This window comes from Odocoileus virginianus, chromosome 14 (assembly GCF_023699985.2).
Source record: "Odocoileus virginianus isolate 20LAN1187 ecotype Illinois chromosome 14, Ovbor_1.2, whole genome shotgun sequence".
Taxonomy (NCBI): Eukaryota; Metazoa; Chordata; class Mammalia; order Artiodactyla; family Cervidae; genus Odocoileus; species Odocoileus virginianus.
The window spans coordinates 62165081-62190257 of NC_069687.1; the positions used below are offsets into that span (position 1 = coordinate 62165081).

General features: G+C 38.5%; 1 protein-coding gene across 5 annotated transcripts in view; it reads right to left on the reverse strand.

The window, feature by feature from the left end:
• Window positions 1-403: 403 nt before the first annotated feature.
• The window catches only part of C14H5orf47 (chromosome 14 C5orf47 homolog), a 39809-nt gene continuing 15035 nt past the window's right edge, over window positions 404-25177 (reverse strand). For 2 of the 5 annotated variants that reach the window (XR_011491275.1, XR_011491273.1), the window contains 3 exons: window positions 14451-14524; window positions 11109-11190; window positions 7858-8727 (listed from right to left, as the gene is read on the reverse strand). Coding sequence is in view for 1 of the 5 variants with exons in the window: in XM_070476826.1 (XP_070332927.1) it covers window positions 14519-14524 (6 nt within the window). In the remaining 4 variants the exon portion in view is untranslated. Of the gene's footprint in view, window positions 1610-7857; window positions 8728-11108; window positions 11191-14354; window positions 14525-25177 lie in introns of those variants that run through there. The other 3 variants (XM_070476826.1, XM_070476825.1, XR_011491274.1) reach the window with 2 other exon arrangements.

Sequence of the window (25177 nt, forward strand, 5' to 3'; positions counted from 1 at the left end):
ACATATCCATCACTTCATGTAGGTTCCATCTGTATGGGGGGGATAAGGACACTGAGGATCTACTCCCTCAGCGTATTCAAAAACATGGTACAGTATTATTGACTGTAGTCACCATGCTCTACATTGTATCTCCAAAATGTATTCATCCTGAATAACTGAACTTTTTATGCTTTGATCAACATATCCCCATTTTCCCCTCTTCTCAGCCCCTGACAAATACCATTCTACCCCTATTCCTATGAGTTTGACTTTTTTAGATTCCACATATAAATGAGATCAGGCAGTATTATCTTTCTGTGCCCGGTCTAATCAGTCAGACAGTTCCCTTTTAAGGTAGGTAGATAGTGTAGTGAACATGAGAGTGCAGACATTACTGCGAGATATTGACTTCATAAGTGGGACTGCTGGATCATATGATAATTCTATTTTTTATTTTATTAGGAACCTCCACACTGTTTTCCATAGTGGATGAACATTTCCATCAACAGGGCACAAGGGTTCCCTTGTCTCCACACACTTACCAATATTTGTTACCTTTTGCCTTTTTGATAACAGCCATCCTAGCAGTGTGAGCTGGTATTTCATTGTGGCTTTGATTTACATTTCCCTGATGATTAGTGATGTTTAGCAATTTTTCATGAACCTGTCATTCCTGAAGTGCAAGAAGAATTTGAGTGACCCATCCCAAAAGATGGACTATGTATCTATCTACACCAAGGAGTGAGAGCTTATATTTGCAAATTCCAATGAAAAGTTCCTTTTTGTAGAGAAATTTCACTTGCTTGACTTTTTACATCCATATTAAAGAATGGAAGAAAAACTGTCCCTGTCTCATATAAAAAAGGCCTGCCTCCTTCTAATCCATTCTCAAAGCAGTTGCCAAAGTAGTTCTGTTAAATGTTAGTCCAGTCTTGGCAATTCTCTGCTCAAATCTTTTTAATAGCTTTCCATCTATGGGAAGTCCTCAAAACAGTATACTTCACTTCTCTCCCCTCTCCCCTCATCTTCTACCTTACCTTTTTTACTCCAACAGAACTCTTCCTATTTTCCTTTCCTAATCTCTAGCCTCTCTGGTCCTTGAGCTCTACCCAAACGTTCTATGCTGCTTCTGCATGTCTGACTTTCTTACTTTGTGCTTTTATCTAAATGTAACCATCTATGTGATGTCTTCTCCTCATCTCCCTAATTAATAGTGCATCCCTTGACATAACCTCATCTCCTTGATTTTTCTCCATAGCATTTTTTTCTTACACTGTACATTTTAATTATTTTATGTCTTTCCCTGCAGATATGGATTTTTGCATATTTTGTTCACTTCTGTTTCCCCAGGCCTAGAACAGAATCAGGAGCATGATATGGATTCAGCAAATATTACATAAATGAATGAATGAGTGAATGAATGAATGTCTCACTGCAGTGAGACTCATATAAGTTAGGGCTGATGTCACCACTCTCCCACAAGCTCTGCCCTAGACCACTATATACTGACAGTTGAAGATTCCCACCTTCAGGCGGGAGTGGGTAGTACGTGTCTGGTAATGATCTGGTATGACTATTGTTGAGATAATTTCAGTTTTCAATTGGTCTCTGTCTCTTGATGTCCAGAAGACTGCATTTCATGGTGACTTTTTTTAAAGAAATTAAAAGATCAGGGTCAGAGAGAGTATTTCCTCTCTGGCATATACATGACTTTTAGAAAGCTCAGAATAAAACAAATGAATCTCAATGACAGTCAACAGTATGTATAATATTTTAAAAGTAATATTAATGGAATGTTAAAAGTCTAAAAAGATTATATGCAACATAATGTCCTCATTAGAAAACTAAACACATAGATTTATAATGCAAGGTTTAAAAAGATATATAATTGCAATAACAATAAAAATCCATAAAAAGCAAAACCCATATGCATGGATTCAGTATGATAGTTATCTTGAGTAGAAGAGGTAAGAAGAATGGGTTGGGAGGTACTGGACAAAATGATTAGTGTAAGTTATTTTCAAGGTAATATTTTGATGGTAGGCTCACAGTTGCTTAATGCATTATTAAAATAATTAAATTTATAAACAGTGCTGCGATGAACATTGGGGTACATGTGTCTCTTTCAGATCTGGTTTCCTCAGTGTGTAGCACTGTTTATAACTGCCAGGACATGGAAGCAACCTAGATGCCCATCAGCAGACGAATGGATAAGGAAGCTGTGGTACATATACACAATGGAATATTACTCGGCCATTAAAAAGAATTCATTTGAATCAGTTCTAATGAGATGAATGAAACTGGAGCCCATTATACAGAATAAAGTAAGCCAGAAAGATAAAGACCAATACAGTATACTAATGCATATATATGGAATTTAGAAAGATGGTAATGATAACCCTATATGCAAAACAGAAAAAAGAGACACAGATGTACAGAACAGATTTTGGGACTCTGTGGGAGAAGGCAAGGTGGGATGCTCTGAGAGAACAGCATTGAAACATGTATATTATCAAGGGTGAAACAGATCACCAGCCCAGGTTGGATGCATGAGACAAGTGCTCGGGCCTGGTGCACTGGGAAGACCCAGAGGGATGGGATAGGGAGGGAGGTGGGAGCGGGGATCGGGATGGGGAACACATGTAAATCCATGGCTGATTCATGTCAATGTATGGCAAAAATCACTATAATACTGTAAACTAATTAGCCTCCAACTAATAAAAATAAATGAAAAAAATAAAAATAAACAAAAAAGATAAAATAAATTTATATAAACATAATAATTTTTAAAAATATAATTACATACACAATTATATGAATACACAAAATTATATCTAAATTAAATATTTTATTATATTAAATATAATAAAATTAAATATAATTTTAAATTATAAATTTAATATAAATATAATTATTTAATTATATTTAAATGTAATTTTAATATAGTTAAATTAAATATACTTTTATGTTTTTATAAATTAAATATAATTTTATCATAGTTAAATATAACTGTTAAAAATAACTAAATAAAAATGGGCCATGCACTGATCATTAGAATGTCATGAACCAAAGATTAGTGATGAGTCCAATCTCTATTTTTGAGATCCATATATCTGACAGGGAAGAGATTAAAGTGGTTATAGCGACATCATAACATGAAATTAATTATAATCAACTGGAGAGTCAATGGACCAAATTTCTGAATTCAACTTAGTATGTACCAGATTAGAAAGATCATCACTCCCACTCTTAATGGAAAGAAAGCTGCATATCTGCAGAATCACAGTTTTTCTTTAATTCATCAGATTTCTGAGGTAGCCATCCAACCTACTGTCAGGGAGTGTTTGACGGAGGATTCCTACGTGCTCTCTCTCATGAGTCCTGTGTCCCTCTTCAAGCGGAACAGCACGCTGCTCCCAGGGACTGAGGTCATTGTGTGAGGCAGGCTTGGGTCTCCTTTAGTAAACATTCTCTTTAGGACAAAACTGCTTAGTCTTGTTCCCCTTTCTTGAGATATGGATTGTCTCCTGACCTTGTGACTAACATCACCCCTTGTTCCCTTGGTAACGGTTGCTGTACATTTGGTTTTCTGATCTCTATCATTCCCGAAAGAAGTTTCTTGTACCACAGCCTATATATACTCATAGAAAAATGACTAAAGCACCTTTGCTCCATCAGAGCTTAGGTCCCCGGGTCTTTTTTTTTGTCTCTCTCTCTTTCTCTCTTTTACTTTCTTATCATCGACTCCATACCACCAGGTTCCAGTCCATTAAAGGACCCCAACAACCTACTTACTCGAAATCTGAGGAAAAACAGGCACGTCCAAGAAGAGACAAGATGCCAGCATTTTCTTACTTAGGGTAAATGCCAGACATTGTACAAGTTGGCAAGAATAATTCAGCTTAAAAGTGAAATGGAAGCTAAAAGCTGAATGTGAGCCAGTGTGAAAGTACAGAATCCCCAGAAACCACATACAGGAGAATTTTCACCTACTCAAAGGTCTTCTATTCACATTTTCATTTATTCATATATCTTACCAGGTGTGCACAAGAAAGACTTTAGTCAGAACAGAGATCACAGACTTAGCAACTAAACAACAATATGGTATAGAACTTGGACAGGAAAATAGCAGCAGTGCAAGAAAGGCACAAAATTCTGTTCAGACCCTTTTATCCTGTCTTCCCTCCAAGCAAAATAATTCTGCACTGGTTGATCCAAAAACTAAGAGACACACAAGCAAGCAAGGGAAAATCCCACACACAAACAAATCAAAAGAAAAAGATTCATATGTGATACTGATGTTGGAATTAACAGACAGAATTTAAAATAAGTCTGATAAACAGGATAAAGTCTCTAGTGGAAAAGATAAGAAATCGCATTGCCAGATAAGGAATGTCATCAGAAAAATAAAAAGTAGAAGAAGGAATCAAGTGGAAATGCTAGGAATTTTTAAAAATGCTAGAATTAAACATGTTTAATGAATGTGAAAGAGGAGAGTGAAAAAGTTGGCTTAAAGCTCAACATTCAGAAAACTAAGATCATGCCATCTGGTCCCATCACCTCATGGGAAATAGATGGGGAGACAGTGGAAACAGTGTCAGACTTTATTTTTCTGGGCTCCAAAATCACTGCAGATGGCGATTGCAGCCATGAAATTAAAAGACGCTTACTCCATGGAAGGAAAGTTATGACCAACCTAGATAGCATATTAAAAAGCAGAGACATTACTTTGCCAACAAAGGTCCATCTAGTCAAGGCTATGGTTTTTCCAGTGGTCATGTATGGATGTGAGAGTTGGACTGCGAAGAAAGCTGAGTGCCGAAGAATTGATGCTTTTGAACTGTGGTGTTGGAGAAGACTCCTGAGCATCCCTTGGACTGCAAGGAGATCCAACCAGTCCATCCTAAAGGAGATCAGTCCTGGGTGTTCATTGGAAGGACTGATGCTGAAGCTGAAACTCCAGTACTTTGGCTACCTCATGTGAAGAGCTGACTCATTGGAAAAGACCCTGATGCTGGGAGGGATTGAGGGCAGGAGGAGAAGGGGATGACAGAGGATGAGACAGTTGGATGGCATCACTGACTCAATGGACATGAGTCTGAGTAAACTCCAGGAGTTTGTGATGGACAGGGAGGCCTGGCGTGCTGCGATTCATGGGGTCTCAAAGAGTCAGACATGACTGAGCGGCTGAACTGAACTGAACTGAATGCCAGTAACAGAGATGGAGAATGCCTTCTGAAGACTCATCAGTAGACTTGACATAAATGATGGAAAGAATCAATGAACATGAAAATAAAGCAATAGAAATTACACAAACTGAAAAACAAAGGTACAGAAGAATGAAAAATTAAAACAAGAGCATGCACAAGCTGTGGGACATCACATCTCTAATATATGTGTAACTTGGATACCAAAAGAGGGAAGAGCAGAACTGAAGAAATATTGAAAAGGTAATGGCCGGGACTGTCCCTTAAATAGAAGGAAACTCTTGACGGCAGCCAGAGACAAAAGAAAGTTCCTAAAGGAACAAACACAGAAATAACAGCAGACTTCTCATTGGAAACTATGCAAGCTAGAAGACAATGGAGTGTCATCTGTAAAAATGCTTAAAACAGAAAGTTGTCCCAGAGTTCTATACAGGGAAAATATTCTCCAAAAATGAAAAGAGAATTTTTTTTCAGAAAAACAAAAAATAAGAGTAATCACTACCATCAGACATATAAGAAATGTTAAAGGAAGTTCTTCAGTCAGGATGAAAACAGAAAGAAACTTAAATTTCTTCTTGATAAAGATCAGTAGAAATGCAAAAATGACTGTAAGCATGTAATTCACATTTTTATTATTTTTAATTGCTCTAAAAGATTATTTGAAGGTAGGAGGAATAATTTAAGATGTATATTGAAAACCCTAGAGAGATCACTAAATTTTTCTGAAGAGTTAATAAATAAAAAACTGTGATAGGTACACTTCTAAGATGGTCACTAATGATCTCCACTCTGGCATTCACCTCCTCAGGTAATTGCTTCCTCCTGAATACAGGAGAAACATAGAGACTTGCTTCAAACTAATGTAACTTTTAAAAAGTGATGAAATATCACTTCTGACAGGCTATAAAAGACTATGATTTCCACATTGCTAGCAATACTTTCTGGAGAAGGCAATGGCACCCCACTCCAGTACTCTTGCCTGGAAAATCCCATGGATGGAGGAGCCTGGTGGGTTGTGGTCCATGGGGTCGCTAAGAGTCGGACACGACTGAGCGACTTCACTTTCACTTTTCACTTTCATGCACTGGAGAAGGAAATGGCAACCCACTCCAGTACTCTTGCCTGGAGAATCCCAGGGATGGAGGACCTTGGTGGGCTGCCGTCTCTGGGGTCGCACAGAGTCGGACATGACTGATGTGACTTAGCAGCAGCAGCAGCAGCAATACTTTCACTATTTTGAAGAGGCCCACATTACAAGGAATTGAGGGTGGGACAAGAAGGGGACAACAGAGGATAAGATGGTTGGATGGCATTATCAACTCAATGGACATAGTTTGAGCAAACTCTAGGAGACAGTGAAGGACAGGGAAGGCTGGTGTGCTGCAGTCCACGTGGTTACAAAGATTTGGATATAACTGAGTGACTGAACAACAACAATAAGCTAATAACTAAAAAGGAACCAAATGCTGCCAATAACCAATGAGTGAACTTGGAAGTAGATCTTTCCCCAGTCGAGCCTTCAGATAAGACCACAGATGCTGAGCTGATACTTAGAGGCCTTGAAAGAGACCATGAAACAGAGTATTCAGTTCAGCTGTGGCTGTATTCCTGACTTATAGAAATTGTAAGATAATAAATGTGTGTGTTTTTAAGCCACGAAATTTGGGGATAATTTGCTGTAAAGCAATGGACAACTAATATGTAAGCCAATAGTTGAAATAAAATGGAATAATAAAAAAACTCCCAATCTAAAAGAAAACAGAGAATCAAAAGAGACCGAATCACAAAAAATAGCTACTTAGGTGGTAGACTTTAATCCAATAACATCAATAATTGTACTTATTCTAAATGGCCTAAACATACCAATTAAAAGCCAAAATTTAAAAACAGTTATAAGCTTTCTACCCAAACCATACTTTAAATATAACATGGACACATTGAAGGTAATAGCATGGAAAAAGACACACCATTCAGTGACAAGCAAAAGCAGACTGATGTGGCTGTGTTAACATCAAACCAGACTTCAGAGCAAGAAGCATTACCAGGAGTAGAGATACTACCTAATAACAGAGTTATCAACTGACCTTTATCACAGGTCATTACAGTTCTAAACATGTATTCACCTTACATTTTATGAGAATAGCATTACTGTGATACCAAAACCAGACAAAACATTGCAATAAGAGAAAACTATAGATCAACACCCATCATGAATATAAAGGCAAAAATTCTCAACAGAATAATAGCAAGTCAATTCTAATAACATACAGAAAAGGATATCACATCATACCCAAGCAGAGTTTATCTCAGAAATGCAAGGCTTGTTCAACATTTGAAAATAAATCAATAGAATTCATATTATAGTTGTATGCACTTCTCTCAAGCCCCCAACTCTCCCTTAATCTCTGGAAACCACTCATCTATTGTCCATTTCTATAATTTTCCCATTTCAGGAATGCTATATAAATAGAATACAGTATATAACCTTTTGGGACTTTTCGCTTGGCATAATTCTCTGGAGATTCATCAGATTGTAAGTATCAATAGTTTGTTTCTTTGCATTGCTGAGTAGTATTCCACACTTGTTTAGTTATTCATCTGCTGAAGGATATCTGGATTGTTTTCAATTTGGGGCTATTACAAAGCAAGCTGCTTTGATTATTCATGTACATTTTTCTAATTTGATGAAATCAAACTTACTTGCTTTGAATTCTTTGCTTAATCCTCTGTCATGAAGATTTTCTTCTATATTTTCTTCTAAACATTTTATGGTTTTACATTTTACATTTAGATCTATGATCCATTTTGAGTTATCCTTTTTTCTTATTGCTTCATTATTTTATTCACTGGATCATTTTACCTGGAGTATCTTTACACCTTAACATGTAATTAACACTTGAAAATAAGCCAATTGTACCAATCTTTATTTTTTTTCAAAATCATAGACCATTGTTAAAATTTGATGACACTGCTCCAAATGAGATGGTCAGGGCCTTGCCTGCACCCCAGGAATCCATATATTCTCACCACGAGTCACTTCTATAATAAATGAATGATTGGGTGTGCTGTTTTCAACTCTGCTCTTTTCCCTTTCCAGTATCTTTCATGGCCACTCTGGAGGAGGACTGCCATGCTACCACCACATATACTGGCTTGCATTCATGATCAAACCAATGCATCCAAAAACGAGAGCTCAGACTTTTCCTGCTCTTCCAGCTGGTTGTACTTTATGAGACTGCCCATGTGGCCATGAGCTGCAAGGCAGGGAGTGGAGCTAATGCAAATGATGCAGGCGACCTACTTGCTCACGAGCCTTGTGTTCTCCAGTCCTGCTTAGTCTTCCTTCCCAGATGTGGTATTTCCATCTGATGATAGTGTGCTGCAGGTATTCTGATTTTTTTGACTAGATAGGTTCAACAGAATTCTTTTCATAAAGTGAAGTTTCAGATTCAGTCTTTGGTGCTTCATTACCATGCAGTATCTCTCTTCCAGAACCCCGAAACATGTTGGAGCTATTTCTCAAAAGGTATTTTATTTCATTCTGTAGATATAAATGTATAATTCTATTATAGTTTATATTCCTATGATGGCATGTGTTAAGCTTTTCATAAGCTTCACACTACCTCTCTTCCCACTGAAAGTATCTCCAACACCATAGGGTCTTTCAAAGCTTAGGACCCAAGCAACATGACTGCTTACACCACAGCCTGGACCTACTGCAGAGCTCTTTCCCACACTGGGTCACGAGGTCCTACTCAAAGTTGGCAACCCTTCTACGTCACTTAATACATGGACCAGGTCAACATTCCTAGGTGAAAAATATATTTCCTCTAGAATCAAAGCCTACCACCCATGTGCTTCAACTTCTGTGGCAAAGGATTCAGTATACATTTTTATTTTTTTTCCCTTTGTTAGGGATATCTTGGCATATTTCTGACCACTGGACCCTAAAAACATCAGTGAAGTTTTCTTCATTGGAATCCTAAAATCTTCACTAAAAATTCAAGAAAGTCTTTGAAACTTTGCAGTTTATTTTACACACTCTGAAGCACAGGTGCATTGTCAAGGTTTTCAGAGTACTAGCCCTGTTTGTTTGACTTGCCTGATCAGCATTATTAATGTTAATGAATCACTGTGATGTTTTGTGGGATGACCAAACAGTCTGGATCCCTTTGTATTATAATATAATGAAAGGCAGGAAAGTTAACATAGCCCTAAGGCAAAACTAAATGAATCCTGTCTGCCCTGCATGAATACAACTGTCTCTGACCCTTTCTGATTGGGATGGAAAAAAATTCATTTGATGCATCAATAGCTACATATTGTGTTCCTGCTCCACCAAAGATACTTTTCTAGCACAGCAGCTGCAAAATGGGCTACTATTTGGTTAAGTCTGAGGTAGTTTACAATTATTCTCCAGGATCCATCTAGTTTCTTCAGGGGTAAGACTGGTAAATTTAAGAGGCATGATAGGAATCACTATCCTCGAATCCTTTAGATCTTTAATGGTGGCACTAATCTCCACCACTCTCCCTTCATCCCACAGAATATAATCTTGCTTTTCAAATTTAATATCTTGGCTGGGGAAAGGGGGATGTTCCAGACATATCCACTTGCCGTTCCCCACTATGAGACCCTTACCACAAAGGACAAGTATTTGGTATGGAGATTACTCCAACTACCAGGTATATCAACTGTATACCTGAGGACTATGGAAACCATTGAGTAGTTTTTCAGATCTTAACCAGGATTCCTGGTCCTGAGATGCCCCCACTCTTTGGAGTGGCTTTGAAGATGTTTTGGAGCTCCAGAGTTCAAGTAAACTCAAAACATGTCCAAGAATCCTGAGTATTCATCTTTCCCCATTTACCCAAAAAAGTTCCCCCATGTCTATGAATTCTTTATTAAGTATAGTCTTATGTTTCAGCCCCTTTGATCAGCACCTTCAAAATCCAATCCCTGGGGTATGCTCCTTTCTCATGACATTGCATGCTAACTAACTCTTAGAGTTCCTTCTGTTTGTAATCTCTTCCCTGCCTTATCTGGCCTAGCTCTTTTTCAGTTGGCCTAGTAGCCAGGAGAGGAGGTGAGAGCAGCTCCTGAGGAGGACACACACTGCCTTGAAGAGGAGGGGCTTCTACAACACTTTGAAGTGCAATGAAAGGGTAGACTACCTTACAAACTCCAGGGGTTCAAGGGAATCTGCAGAGCCAACACCTTCTGGGAAACCCATCTAGATAGGGCAATTATATATTCCAGGGCCTCAGATTTCTCCAACCTGGGCCTTGACTTTGTCACAGGTCTGGGAACATCATCCGGATAGTGCCATTACATGTTTCAGGGCCTCAGATTTCTCCAACCTGGGCCCTGACTTTGTCACAGCAGACCTGCCTTAACTATTTATTCATCTATGGAGCTCTGCAATTTTAGCTCTAAGATCCTGTTTGCCACTTAACAAAGTTTGCTCTTCCACTGCAACAGACAAAGACTTTTCAATAAACTACCAGAGAGATGCACTGGTCCTTACATTTATTCTTTAACTGTTTGTTAATGGACATAGAGTTTCTTACGATCCTGTCTGTAGGGTGTTAACACAGCATAGCAGTAACCAGACAACTGAGCTATATTTGAAGCATTACTCGCCCTGTATCTTTCAAACGTTTGGATCAACACACCTGCCAAGACATTTACTTCACTGTGAAGTTTTTCGAAGAGACCTCAGGTGAAATCTTTAAGAACAGGACCATCACCATGTGCCAGAGACTCTCCATATTGCACACACCATTCAAGGAGTGTTGCCAGATTGATGGTAAGTACACCATCCCAGTGCCCCATCTCACTGCCTACTTTATCAGACCACTCCTGACATCACCACTTCTCAAAAACAGAAACCAAGACGAAATTAGATGTTCAAATACTTACTGAAGAAATGCCTGTGAGGGAAAACTGAGAGAGTGTCAGGGGAGGCTAGGAGAGCCATCCCACCATGGCGAAGGACTGATCTCTGCAGGAGAAAGGGGTAAGGAAAGAGAGTTGGGTAGGAAAAGTCTTAGATTCCCTCTCTCTGCTGTGGTTCTAAGAGACTTTCAGCAAGGCAAATGCGGAGTCAAGGCCCATTTCACAGAAATGTGCCTGCCTTAATATCCCCTCCATGCTTAATGACTGGCTACAAGCAAATAATTGGGAAACAAGGGCCTCATGCAAATGCAGCACTCAATTTGCAATAAAGTTCAGGTAGGCCATCAAGTATGTCCTCCATGGTAGAAAATCTTTGCAGCATATTTACATAGGTGCCATGGATATATGGTCCCTGGCTTAGGAACTTATGATGCTATTCCAGTGGTATACCACTGCCCTTCAAGCGTCCTCTCTGTAACAAAAGGAGCACCAGTGTGCTTCCACCTCCATTTCCACAGGCTTGGCTCCCAAACTCAAATCTCGTCTATCATCACTGTGCATGCTTAGTCGCTCAGCAATGTCTGACTCTTTGCGACCCCATGTACTATAGCCCACCAGGCTCCTCTATCCATGCGATTTTTCAGGTGAGAACACTCGAGTGGGTTGCCATTTCCTTTCCCAGGGGATCTTCCCAATCCAGGGATCAAACTTGTATCTCCTGCACTGCAGGCAGATTCTCTACCCACTGAGCCTGAGGGAAGCCCTTACTCCGTGGGTATAGAACAGAGAAACAAACTAAGCTTGTATTCAGCACTAGGCTCATGTGATCTTCCCAACCCAGGGATCGAACCCAGGTCTCCCGCATTGCAGGAGGATTCTTTACCAGCTGAGCCACCAGGGAAGCCCAAGAATACTGGAGTGGGGAGCCTGTCCCTTCTCCAGCAGATCTTCCTGACCCAGGAATTGAACCGGGGCCTCCTGCACTGCAGGCGAATTCTTTACCACCTGAGCTATGAGGGAAGCCATGTCGCATAAATATTGACACACTTCATAAATTAAAACAGACTACTATGTCAAGTAGTATAACTTACATAAATATAAACCTACATTGAAGTGAATCTAACATCTTCATTTACATTCATCATAAAACTTTATGCAACATAAATTGCAGTGTAAACAAGTAATTGTCTCATTTTACAATGATTTAAATTGTATAAACTAAAATTTGAAGCTTTACCCAAGAATTTAGCAGCCAGAACATTTGCCCAGTACACTCCAAAGAAGTTGCATGACCCTCCCTGCTAGGGCACCTTTGGACACTGCATGGCAGGCAGGACCCATTTATTCAGGCAATGTGTCCTTCAACTGGAAGTAGTCGATTTGGTAAAGACGCAACAACCCTAGGCTGGTCTAATCTCATGAAATAGTCAACTTATAACTAACATCATGAATTATCTTACAACCCTTACATCTTGTACCACTTCATGAGAATTCTATATTTTTGTCACTCTATAATGTCATTGTGAGAGAAACGAGGAAGCTCACTCTCTCAGTACACTCAAAAAAATGCACATCACTGTTATCATCCTGGATTAAAAAGGGGGACCTTTAATGCAGGGGTAAAGCAACAGTTAGAACTGGACATGGAACAACAGACTGGTTCCAAATAGGGAAAGGAGTACATCAAGGCTGTATATTGTCACCCTGCTTATTTACTTATATGCAGAGTACATCATGCTAAATGCTGGGTGGATGAAGCACAAGCTGGAATCAAGATGGCTGGGAGAAATATCAATAACTTCAGATATGCAGATGACACCACCCTTATGGCAGAAAGTGGAGAAGAACTAAAGAGCCTCTTGATGAAAGTGAAAGAGGAGAGTGGAAAAGTTGGCTTAAAGCTCAACATTCAGAAAATTAAGATCATGGCATCTGGTCCCATCACTTCATGGCAAATAAATGGGGAAACAGTGGAAACAGCGACAGACTTTATTTTCTTGGGCTCCAAAATCACTGCAGATGGTGACTGCAGCCATGAAATTAAAAGATGCATGCTCCTTAGAAGAAAAGCTATGACCAACCTAGACAGCACATTAAAAGCAGAGACATTACTATGCCAACAAAGGTCCATCTAGTCAAAACTATGCTTTTTCCAGTAGCCATGTATGGATGTGAGAGTTGGACTATAAAGATGAGTGCTGAAGAATTGATGCTTTTGAACTGTGGGGTTGGAGAAGACTCTTGAGAGTCTCCTGGACTTCAAGGAGATTGAGCCAGTCCATCCTAAAGGAAATCAGTCCTGAATAGCCATTGGAAAGACTGATGGTGAAGCTGAAACTCCAATACTGTGGCCACCTGATGTGAAGAACTGACTCACCGGAAAAGACCCTGATGCTGGGAAAGATCGAAGGCAGGAGGAAAAGGGGATGACAGGATGAGATGGTTAGATGGCATCAGCGACTCAATGGACATGAGATTGAGCAAGCTCTGGGAGTTGGTGATGGACAGGGAACCCTGGTGTGATGCAGTCCATGGGGTCGCAAAGAGTCGGACACGACTGAGTGACTGAACTGAACTGAATTTACTCAGGGAAAGAAACAACGAGTGCACATGGAGCTTGATGATGAGAAAACATCCTTTTGTCTCCTTCCTCCTACATTTTTAGCTCCAGTCTTTTATACAATTTAGGGAGAGAGACTGCATCAGTAAAAAAGCAGAACTGCTAATAGGCACTAGAAGATTACTACTAACATTGAATAGAAAAACAGGGACTTCACTAAAAAACACTTCTAAATTATTTTCAAAGTTCTAAATCTCTCATTTATCGACTTAAAAATGTATCTAATTAGGAGCCTAGAAAGGAGAAGAATGTCTTTGATCTCTATCCAACATTTCTCCAAAATACTCCACATTATAATATAGAATTTGCATAAATTTACTAACTTTCCCTCAGATAAAAAGATGGCTTAAATAACTATTAAACACCTCAAACAATTTCTATGTAAATGGTAGGTTTTTATCATAATTGAGGAATTTATAAAAAGTGAGGAAGCCAAAAATAATTTAAGTGAATCCAAATTTAACTTAATTAAAGCTATATGAAGAGATAAATAAACAGCGGCTGCAGATTCATTATTAAAAGGGAAAAGTTGACAATTTAAAATGCATGCAATTATACTGATATGTTAATTTAAATTTTATGTAAAATATTAATTTTAATGAGTATGGAATAAGTATTAATTCTCAAAATAATACCTGTATGCATATAACAACATTTAAAATTTTTATTAATTTTAAAAGAAACACTAATTGATAAAAAGCATAGTTTCTTCTGCTCAACTATTAAAAGTTTTAATTCCAACAAACCATATAATTATGACAAGTTAAAATTCCATCTCTTCATAATCTTCTTTGGTAACAGATCCAGAAATAGGTTAAACCTAAATAAAAGAGGACAAAATTGAATTCTTGTTAATATAAAATGTCACAATTAGTAGTTACTGAAAAATTGTAACATTTCTAATACAGCAAAGCAACAGTTTGCCACTCCCTGCACTTATTGTTTTGATAGCTTTTACTTTCTCTGTGTGGGCTCATTTGCTCAGTCATGTCCAACTCTCTGAGACCCTATGGATTGTAGTCTTCCAGGCTCCTTTCTGTCCATGAGGCTACCCCAGCAGGAATACTGGAGTGGGTATTCTCAACAAGGGATCTTCCCAACCCAGGGATCAAATCCAGGTCTCCTGCATTGCAGGCAGATTCTTTACCATCTGAGCCACCAGGGAAGCTCCCTTTTCTAGTTGACCATAAAAAGCTTCTGAGGGACTCAATGTGTAACTCATATTTTCTTCTCCTCCCCAGTTCCTGTCAATACCCTTGGTGACTTCAACAGTCCTAATTACAAGAACTGTGCCACAAAACACTATGCTACAGGCCTTTATCACCAGGCCACTCCAGCCACTCACAAGCAAAGTCGTTGCAAGGATGGTCACTGTCAACACTTGGAATTTTTGCTTTACTTCTAAGTGTTGGAACTCTTAAACAAATGTTTACAGCTTTTCATACTCCTACACTGTCACTGAACAAGGTCAATGCCCCCCTTTGAACTCAGTCCCTTTGAGATCAGCCCCTTGATCTCCTGCAAGCTTCATTTGTATCCCCTCTGTCAATCATTTCTCTCATTACTCCTAATTATGCCCCTAGGATCCCTCTTCAAGAGCCTGAGACTTCCTCTTCATCCAAGGCATTGCCCGGCATTGTTCTCAGTCCTCTCCTCTCCCTCCTTCCCCACGCTGAGGTTTCATCTGCACCTACTTCTAGAACTGCATATGGCCTTTTTTGCAGTATTAGTATCACACAGGCTCCAACACTTCCAATTGCTTACAGTTTTCACCTGAGTCCCTACTGTTTGAAAATCCTACACGCCAAAATAAAACTAAGTAGGTTCATAAAATCAATTCTTTCTTTTGACTTCCTTATTTCTTACCTACTCATTCTCAAACCTTAGTATCATCTACATATTTCCCTACATCTAGTCACTTGTCTCCTCTCCACTTTTCTAGTGCATTTCACTTTTCCCTTGGACTGCTATTACAATCCCTAGATTTTCTTTTTCACCTTGTCTTGCCTCCATTCCACTTTTTCACAAAATGACATCAGATTCTTTTCAAAATGCACACCTGATCAACCCACTGCTTTGAAACGTCCTATACTGACAATGTACAAGATATTTGCATAATTTCTTATCTTTTCATAAAATACTTACTAATTATAGAAAGAAAAAGAGTAATTATGTATAGTAGAGAACTGTACATCTTAACAAATAAATCAAAGTTAACATCCTCAACAAGAGATAAATGAAGACCACATGACTCCTGATGTGAAGTTCTGAGAAGAAAGTAACATTACTTATATAATGTACCAACCAAAAATGCAAAATATGAATCAAATCAGGAGAATGTATCAGCAAGCCCAGATGGATAGACTGAAAAATAATTGGCCTCAGTTCAGTTCAGTTCAGTCACTCAGTCATGTCCGACCCTTTGCCACCCCATGAATCGCAGCACGCCAGGCCTCCCTGTCCATCACAAACTCCCAGAGTTCACCCAAACCCATGTCCATTGAGTTGGTGATGCCATCCTGCCATCTCATCCTCTGTCGTCTCCTTTTCCTCCTGTCCCCAATCCCTCCCAGCATCAGGGTCTTTTCCAATGAGTCAACTCTTCACATGAGGTAGCCAAAGTACTGGAGTTTCAGCTTCAGCATCAGTCCTTCCAATGAACACCCAGGACTGATCTCCTTTAGGATGGACTGGTTGAATCTCCTTCCAGTCCAAGGGACTCTCAAGAGTCTTCTCCAACACCACAGTTCAAAAGCATCAATTTTTTGGCGCTCAGCTTTCTTCACAGTCCAACTCTCACATCCATACATGACCACTGGAAAAACCATAGCCTTGACTAGATGGACCTTTGTTGGCAAAGCAATGTCTCTGCTTTTTAATATGCTATCTAGGTTGGTCATAACTTTCCTTCCAAGGAGTAAGCGTCTTTTAATTTCATGGCTGCAGTCACCATCTGCAGTGATTTTGGAGTCCAGAAAAATAAACTCTGACACTGTTTCCACTGCCTCCCCATCTATTTCCCATGAGGAGATGGGACCAAATACCATGATCTTAAGTTTTCTGAATGTTAAGCTTTAAGCCAACTTTTTCACTCTCCTCTTTCACTTTCATCAAGAGGCTTTTTAGTTCCTCTTCACTTTTTGCCATAAGGGTGGTGTCATCTGCATATCTGAGGTTATTTATATTTCTCCCGGCAATCTTGATTCCAGCTTGTGCTTCTTCCAGCCCAGCGTTTCTCATGATGTACTCTGCATATAAATTAAATAAGCAGGGTGACAATATACAGCCTTGATGTACTCCTTTTCCTATTTGGAACCAGTCTGTTGGTCCATGTCCAGTTCTAACTGTTGCTTCCTGACCTGCATACAGGTTTCTCAAGAGGCAGGTCAGGTGGTCTGGTATTCCCATCTCCTTCAGAATTTTCCACAGTTTATTGTGATCCACACAGTCAAATGCTTTGGCGTAGTCAATAAAGCAGAAATAGATGTTTTTCTGGAACTCCCTTGCTTTTCTGATGATCCAGCAGATATTGGCAATTTGATCTCTGGTTCCTCTGCCTTTTGTAAAACCAGCTTAAACATTTGGAAGTTCTCGGTTCACGTATTGCTGAAGCCTGGCTTAGAGAATTTTGAGCATTACTTAACTAGCATGTGAGATGAGTGCAATTGTGCAGTAGTTTGAGCATTCTTTGGTATTGCCTTTCTTAGGGACTGGAATGAAAACTGACCTTTTCTAGTCCTGCGGCCACTGCTGAGTTTTCCAAATTTGCTGGCATATTGAGAGCAGCACTTTCACAGCATCATTATTCAGGATTTGAAATAGCTCAACTGGAGTTCCATCACATCCACTAGCTTTGTTCATAGTGATGCTAAGGCCCACTTGACTTCACATTCCAGGATGTCTGGCTCTAGGTGAGACTCTTCAAAATTGTCAATATCATAAAAGACAAAGAAAGACTGAAGAGTTGTTACAGATTAAAGAATACTAATCTGCCTGCAGTACGGGAGACCTGGGTTTAATTCCTGGGTTGAGAAGATCCCCTGGAGAAGGGAATGGCTACCCACTCCAAGAAACTTATGGACAGAGGAGTCTAGTGGGCTATAGTCCATGGGGTTGCAAAGAGTTGGACACAACTGAGTGACTAATACATTACATTAAAGAGACATTACAATTAATATGATACATGACCCTTGATCAGATCTTCTGTAAGAAAATCCCATTAAGGACATTAATGGCACAAGAAAAAATTGGAATACAGACTATAGATTTTATAAAAATTTTATATCCATGTTAAATGTTCTGAATTTGATAATTATAGTGTGGTTGTAAAAATAAAGATATCCTGGCTCTTAGGATATACACACTAAAGTATTAAGGGGCAAGGCTTTACACACATACACAGAGAAAGAGGAATGGGGAGTAGGATAATGACAAAGCACATGTGGCAAGATGTAAAAATTGGTGAACTCAAGCAAAGTGTATTCTGAAGGTCTGTGTATTCTTCTTGCAATCTGTATATACATTTGAAATCATTTAGAATAAATCATTTAGAATTCATTAAGAAACCATTCCCTGTTTCTTCATTGCCTACCGAATTAAGTACAAATCCTTGGCCAAGTATCCAGGTGAGTCAACTTGAAACAAAGTTTCAGTATACCGTATACCCTTCTTTACTATGACTACTTTAAATAAGTTTAATAAAACTGTACATTCCTAAACACTTTCTTGGACTCCATGAATTTGCTGATGTCCATATACTCCCTTCCCCCACATTCTCACTTAAAAAAGTCTAATTTCTCTTCACCAAAGCCCGTCTTACTTACCTTCTCTACTACTTCCAAAACCCTACCAAACTGGGTGTAACCTATCCCTAAGAATTGAAAGAGTCCAGATGATAAGTAAACCAGGGCACAAATGGAAAAAAAAAAAAAAAACTAAGGGGGATGACATGATCAGTTTAAGCCATATGCCATTTATTTTTTTTTCCATTTATTTTTATTAGTTGGAGGCTAATTACTTTACAACATTGCAGTGGTTTTTGTCATACATTGAAATGAATTAGCCATGGATTTACATGTATTCCCCATCCCGGTCCCCCCTCCCACCTCCCTCTCCACCCCATCCCTCTGGGTCTTCCCAGTGCACCAGGCCTGAGCACTTGTCTCATGCATCCAACCTGGGCTGGTGATCGGTTTCACCCTAGATATACATGTTTCGATGCTGTTCTCTTGAAACATCCCACCCTCGCCTTCTCCCACAGAGTCCACAAGTCTATTCTATACATCTGAGTCTCTTTTTCTTTTTTTGCATATAGGGTTATCGTTACCATCTTTCTAAATTCCATATATATGTGTTAGTATACTGTAATGGTCTTTATCTTTCTGGCTTACTTCGCTCTGTATAATGGGCTCCAGTTTCATCCATCTCATTAGAACTGATTCAAATGAATTCTTTTTAATGGCTGAGTAATATTCCATGGTGTATATGTACCACAGCTTCCTCATCCATTCGTCTGCTGATGGGCATCTAGGTTGCTTCCATGTCCTGGCTATTATAAACAGTGCTTCGATGAACATTGGGGTGCACATGTCTCTTTCGGATCTGTTTCCTCAGTGTGTATGCCTAGAAGTGGTATTGCTGGGTCATATGGCAGATCTATTTCCAGCTTTTTAAGGAGTCTCCACACTGTTTTCCATAGTGGCTGTACTAATTTGCATTCCCACCAACAGTGTAAGAGGGTTCCCTTTTCTCCACACCCTCTCCAGCATTTATTGCTTGTAGACTGTTGGATAGCAGCCATCCTGACTGGCGTGTAATGGTACCTCATTGTGGTTTTGATTTGCATTTCTCTGATAATGAGTTATGTTGAGCATCTTTTCATGTGTTTTTTTGCCATCCATATGTCTTCCTTGGAGAAATGTCTGTTTAGTTCTTTGGCCCATTTTTTGATTGGGTCATTTATTTTTCTGGAGTTGAGCTGCAGGAGTTGCTTATATATTTTTGAGATTAATCCTTTGTCTGTTGCTTCATTTGCTATTATTTTCTCCCAATCTGAGGGCTGTCTTTTCACCTTGCTTATAGTTTCCTTTGTTGTGCAAAAGCTTTTAAGTTTCATTAGGTCCCATTTGTTTATTTTTGCTTTTGTTTCTAAAATTCTGGGATGTGGGTCATAGAGGATCCTGCTGTGATTTATGTCGGAGAGTGTTTTGCCTATGTTCTCCTCTAGGAGTTTTAGTTTCTGGTCTTACATTTAGATCTTTAATCCATTTTGAGTTTATTTTTGTGTTAGAAAGTGTTCTAGTTTCATTCTTTTACAGGTGGTTGACCAGTTTTCCCAGCACCACTTGTTAAAGAGGTTGTCTTTTTTCCATTGTATATCCTTGCCTCCTTTGTCGAAGATAAGGTGACCATAGGTTCGTGGATTTATCTCTGGGCTTTCTATTCTGTTCCATTGATCTATATTTCTGTCTTTGTGCCAGTACCATACTGTCTTGATGACTGTGGCTTTGTAGTATAGTCTGAAGTCAGGCAGGTTGATTCCTCCAGTTCCATTCTTCTTTCTCAAGGTTACTTTGGCTATTCGAGGTTTTTTGTATTTCCATACAAATTGTGAAATTATTTGTTCTAGTTCTGTGAAAAATACCGTTGCTAGTTTGATAGGGATTGCATTGAATCTATAGATTGCTTTGGGTAGTATAGCCATTTTGACAATATTGATTCTTCCAATCCATGAACACGGTATATTCCTCCATCTGTTTGTGTCCTCTTTGATTTCTTTCATCAGTGTTTTATAGTTTTCTATGTATAGGTCTTTTGTTTCTTTAGGTAGATATACTCCTAAGTATTTTATTCTTTTTGTTGCAATGGTGAATGGTATTGTTTCCTTAATTTCTCTTTCTGTTTTCTCATTGTTAGTGTATAGGAATGCCAGAGATTTCTGTGTGTTAATTTTATATCCTGCAACTTTACTGTATTCATTGATTAGCTCTAGTAATTTTCTGGTAGAGTCTTTAGGGTTTTCTATGTAGAGGATCATGTCATCTGTAAACAGAGAGAGTTTCTTCTTTTCCTATCTGGATTCCTTTTACTTCTTTTTCTGCCCTGATTGCTGTGGCCAACACTTCCAAAACTATGTTGAATAGTAGTGGTGAGAGTGGGTACCCTTGTCTTGTTCCTGATTTCAGGGGAAATGCTTTCAATTTTTCACCATTGAGGGTGATGCTTGCTGTGGGTTTGTCATATATAGCTTTTATTATGTTGAGGTATGTTCCTTCTATTCCTGCTTTCTGGAGAGTTTTAATCATAAATGGATGTTGAATTTTGTCAAAGGCTTTTCTGCATCTATTGAGATAATCATGTGGTTTTTATCTTTCAATTTGTTAATGTGGTGTATTACATTGATTGATTTGAGGATATTAAAGAATCCTTGCATTCCTGGGATAAAGCCCACTTGGTCATGATGTATGATTTTTTTAATATGTTGTTGGATTCTGTTTGCTAGAATTTTGTTAAGGATTTTTGCATCTATGTTCATCAGTGACATTGGCCTGTAGTTCTCTTTTTTTGTGGCATCTTTGTCTGGTTTTGGAATTAGGGTGATGGTGGCCTCATAGAATGAGTTTGGAAGTTTACCTTCTTCTGCAATTTTCTGGAAGAGTTTGAGTAAGATAGGTGTTAGCTCTTCTCTAAATTTTTGGTAGAATTCAGCTGTGAAGCCATCTGGTCCTGGGCTTTTGTTTGCTGGAAGATTTCTGATTACAGTTTCGATTTCCTTGCTTGTGATGGGTTTGTTAAGATCTTCTATTTCTTCCTGATTCAGTTTTGGAAAGTTATACTTCTTTAGGAACTTGTCCATTTCTTCCAAGTTGTCCATTTTATTGGCATAGAGCTGCTGGTAGTAGTCTCTTATGATCCTTTGTATTTCAGTGTTGTCTGTTGTGATCTCTCCATTTTCGTTTCTAATTTTGTTAATTTGGTTCTTCTCCCTTTGTTTCTTAATGAGTCTTGCTAATGGTTTGTCAATTTTGTTTATTTTTTCAAAAAACCAGCTTTTAGCTTTGTTGATTTTTGCTATGGTCTCTTTAGTTTCTTTTGCATTTATTTCTGCCCTAATTTTTAAGATTTCTTTCCTTCTGCTAACCCTGGGGTTCTTCATTTCTTCCTCCTCTAGTTGCTTTAGGTGTAGAGTTAGGATATTTATTTGACTTTCTTCTTGTTTCTTGAGGTAGGCCTGTAATGCTATGAACCTTCCCCTTAGCACTGCTTTTACAGTGTCCCATAGGTTTTGGGTTGTTGTGTTTTCATTTTCATTCATTTCTATGCATATTTTGATTTCTTTTTTGATTTCTTTTTTGATTTCTTCTATGATTTGTTGGTTATTCAGAAGCGTGTTGTTTAGCCTCCATATGTTTGAATTTTTAATAATTTTTTTCCTGTAATTGAGATCTAATCTTACTGCACTGTGGTCAGAAAAGATGACTGGAATGATTTCAATCTTTTTGAATTTACCAAGAATAGATTTATGGCCCAGGATGTGAACTATTCTGGAGAAGGTTCCGTGTGCACTTGAGAAAAAGGTGAAGTTGATTGTTTTGGGGTGAAACGTCCTGTAGATGTCAATTAGGTCTAGCTGGTCCATTGTGTCCTTTTAAGTTTGTGTTTCCTTGTTCATTTTCTGTTTAGTTGATCTATCCATAGTTGTGAGTGGGGTATTAAAGTCTCCTACTATTATTGTGTTACTATTAATTTCCTCTTTCATACTCGTTAGTGTTTGCCTTACATATTGCGGTGCTCCTATGTTGGGTGCATATATATTTATAATTGTTATATCTTCTTCTTGGATTGATCCTTTGATCATTATGTAGTGTCCATCTTTGTCTCTTTTCACAGCCTTTATTTGAAAGTCTATTTTATCTGATATGAGTATTGCGACTCCTGCTTTCTTTTGGTCTCCGTTTGCGTGGAATATTTTTTTCCAGCCCTTCACTTTTAGTCTGTATGTGTCCCTTGTTTTGAGGTGGGTCTCTTGTAGACAGCATATATAAGGGTCTTGCTTTTGTATCCATTCAGCCAGCCTTTGTCTTTTGGTTGGGGCATTCAACCCATTTACATTTAAGGTAATTATTGATAGGTATGGTCCCGTTGCCATTTACTTTGTTGTTTGGGGTTCACGTTTATACCACCTTTCTGTGTTTCCTGTCTAGAGAAGATCCTTTAGTATTTGCTGAAGAGCTGGTTTGGTGGTGCTGAATTCTCTCAGCTTTTGCTTCTCTGTAAAGCTTTTGAGTTCTCCTTCATATTTGAATGAGATCCTTGCTGGGTAGAGTAATCTAGGTTGTAGGTTATTCTCTTTCATTACTTTAAGTATGTCCTGCCATTCCCTTCTGGCCTGAAGGGTTTCTATTGATAGATCAGCTGTTATCCTTATGGGAATCCCTTTGTGTGTTATTTGTTGTTTCTCCCTTGCTGCTTTTAATATTTGTTCTTTGTGTTTGATCTTTGTTAATTTGATTAATATGTGTCTTGGGGTGTTTCGCCTTGGGTTTATCCTGTTGGGGACTCTCTGGGTTTCTTGGACTTGGGTGGCTACTTCCTTCCCCATTTTAGGGAAGTTTTCAGCTATTATCTCCTCGAGTAACTTCTCATGGCCTTTCTTTTTGTCTTCTTCTTCTGGGACTCCTATGATTCGAATGTTGGGGCGTTTCATATTGTCCCAGAGGTCCCTGAGGTTGTCCTCATTTCTTTTGATTCTTTTTTCTTTTTTCCTCTCTGCTTCATTTATTTCCACCATTTTATCTTCTAACTCACTTATCCTATCTTCTGGCTCTGTTATTCTACTCATGGTTCCCTCCAGAGTGTTTTTGATCTCATTTATTTCATTATTAATTTTTAATTGACTTTTTTTTATTTCTTCTAGGTCCTTGTTAAACCTTTCTTGCCTCTTCTCAATCTTTGTCTCCAGGCTATTTATTTGTAACTCCATTTTGTTTTCAAGATTTTGGATCATTTTTATTATCATTATTCTAAATTCTTTTTCAGGTAGATTCCCTATTTCCTCTTTTGTTTGACTTGGTGGGCTTTTTTCATGTTCCTTTACCTGTTGGGTATTTCTCTGCCTTTTCATCTTGTTTAGATTGCTGTGTCTGGAGTGGGCTTTCTATATTCTTGTGGTCTGTGGTTCCTTTTTATTGTGGAGGTTTCACCCAGTGGGTGAGGTTGGATGATTGGTTTGTCAAGGTTTCCTGGTTAGGGAAGCTTGTTTCAGCGTTCTGGTGCGTGGAATTGGATTTCTTCTCTCTGGAGTGCAATGGAGTGTCCAGTAATGAGTTTTGTGATGGGTCTTTGTGTTAGGTGTGACTTTGGACAGCCTGTATGTTGACACTCAGGTCTATGTTCCTGCGTTGCTAAAGAATTTGCGTGGTATGTCTTGTACTAGAGCTTATTGGCTCTTGGGTGGTGGTTGGTTTTAGTGTAGGTATGGAGGCTTTTGGATGGTCTCTTATTCCTTAATGTTCCGTGTAGTCAGGAGTTTTCTGGTTTTCTCAAGTTTTGGGCTTAAGTCTCCTGCCTCTGGATTTCAGTTTTATTCTTCCAATAGTCTCAAGACTTCTCCAACTATACAGCACTGATAATAAAACTTCTAGGTTAATGGTGAAAAGATTCTCCACCGTGAGAGACAACCAGAGAGGTTCACAGAGTTACATGAAGAACAGGAGAGGGAGGAAGGAGATAGAGGTAAGCAGGAGGAGAAAAAGGGGACTCAAGAGGAGAGAGACAGATCTACGCAGTTATCTATTGCCAAAGTGTTCTCTGTAGCCCAGACACCCACAAAGATTCACAGAATTGGATTGGGAAGAGAAGGGGAAAGGAGGAAATAGAGGTGTTCTGAGGTAGAAAACAGAGAGTCAAAAGTGGGAGAGTAATCACCACACTCCTGAATAGAAATGGGAACTGAATATTGGATTCTTAAATATCCAAAATTTATATCACATACTGAAAAACAAAGATTAAAAATCTAGTGTAGAGGTTAGACTCTTTGAAATACAATATTTAAAAACAAAAACAAAAACATACAAAAAAATTAGAAATGTATATGAAGTTTGGTTTAAAAATAGGGTTTCTCTCTTTTTTTTTTTTGGCAAGGTTATAGTGAAATGAAAATGAAAATTAAGGAATAATAGAGGAGTATTAGAGGACTTTAAAAGGAAATAGAAGAGAAAAACAAGAAAAAAAATTTTTTTTTCCTAATTAAAAAAATCGTAAAAATATATGAAAATGAAAGTTGAGGAGTAATGGGGGAGTAATAGGGAATTTTAAAAGAAAATAAAAGAGAAAAAATAAAAAATAAAAAAAAAGGAAAGAAAAAAAATTTTTTTTTAATAAATTAAAAAAAAATACATATATATCTAGGAATTCCTCTGGAGTTGTTGCGGTCAGTGTAGGTTCAGTTCAATTTCAGATAGCTCCTCTTTCC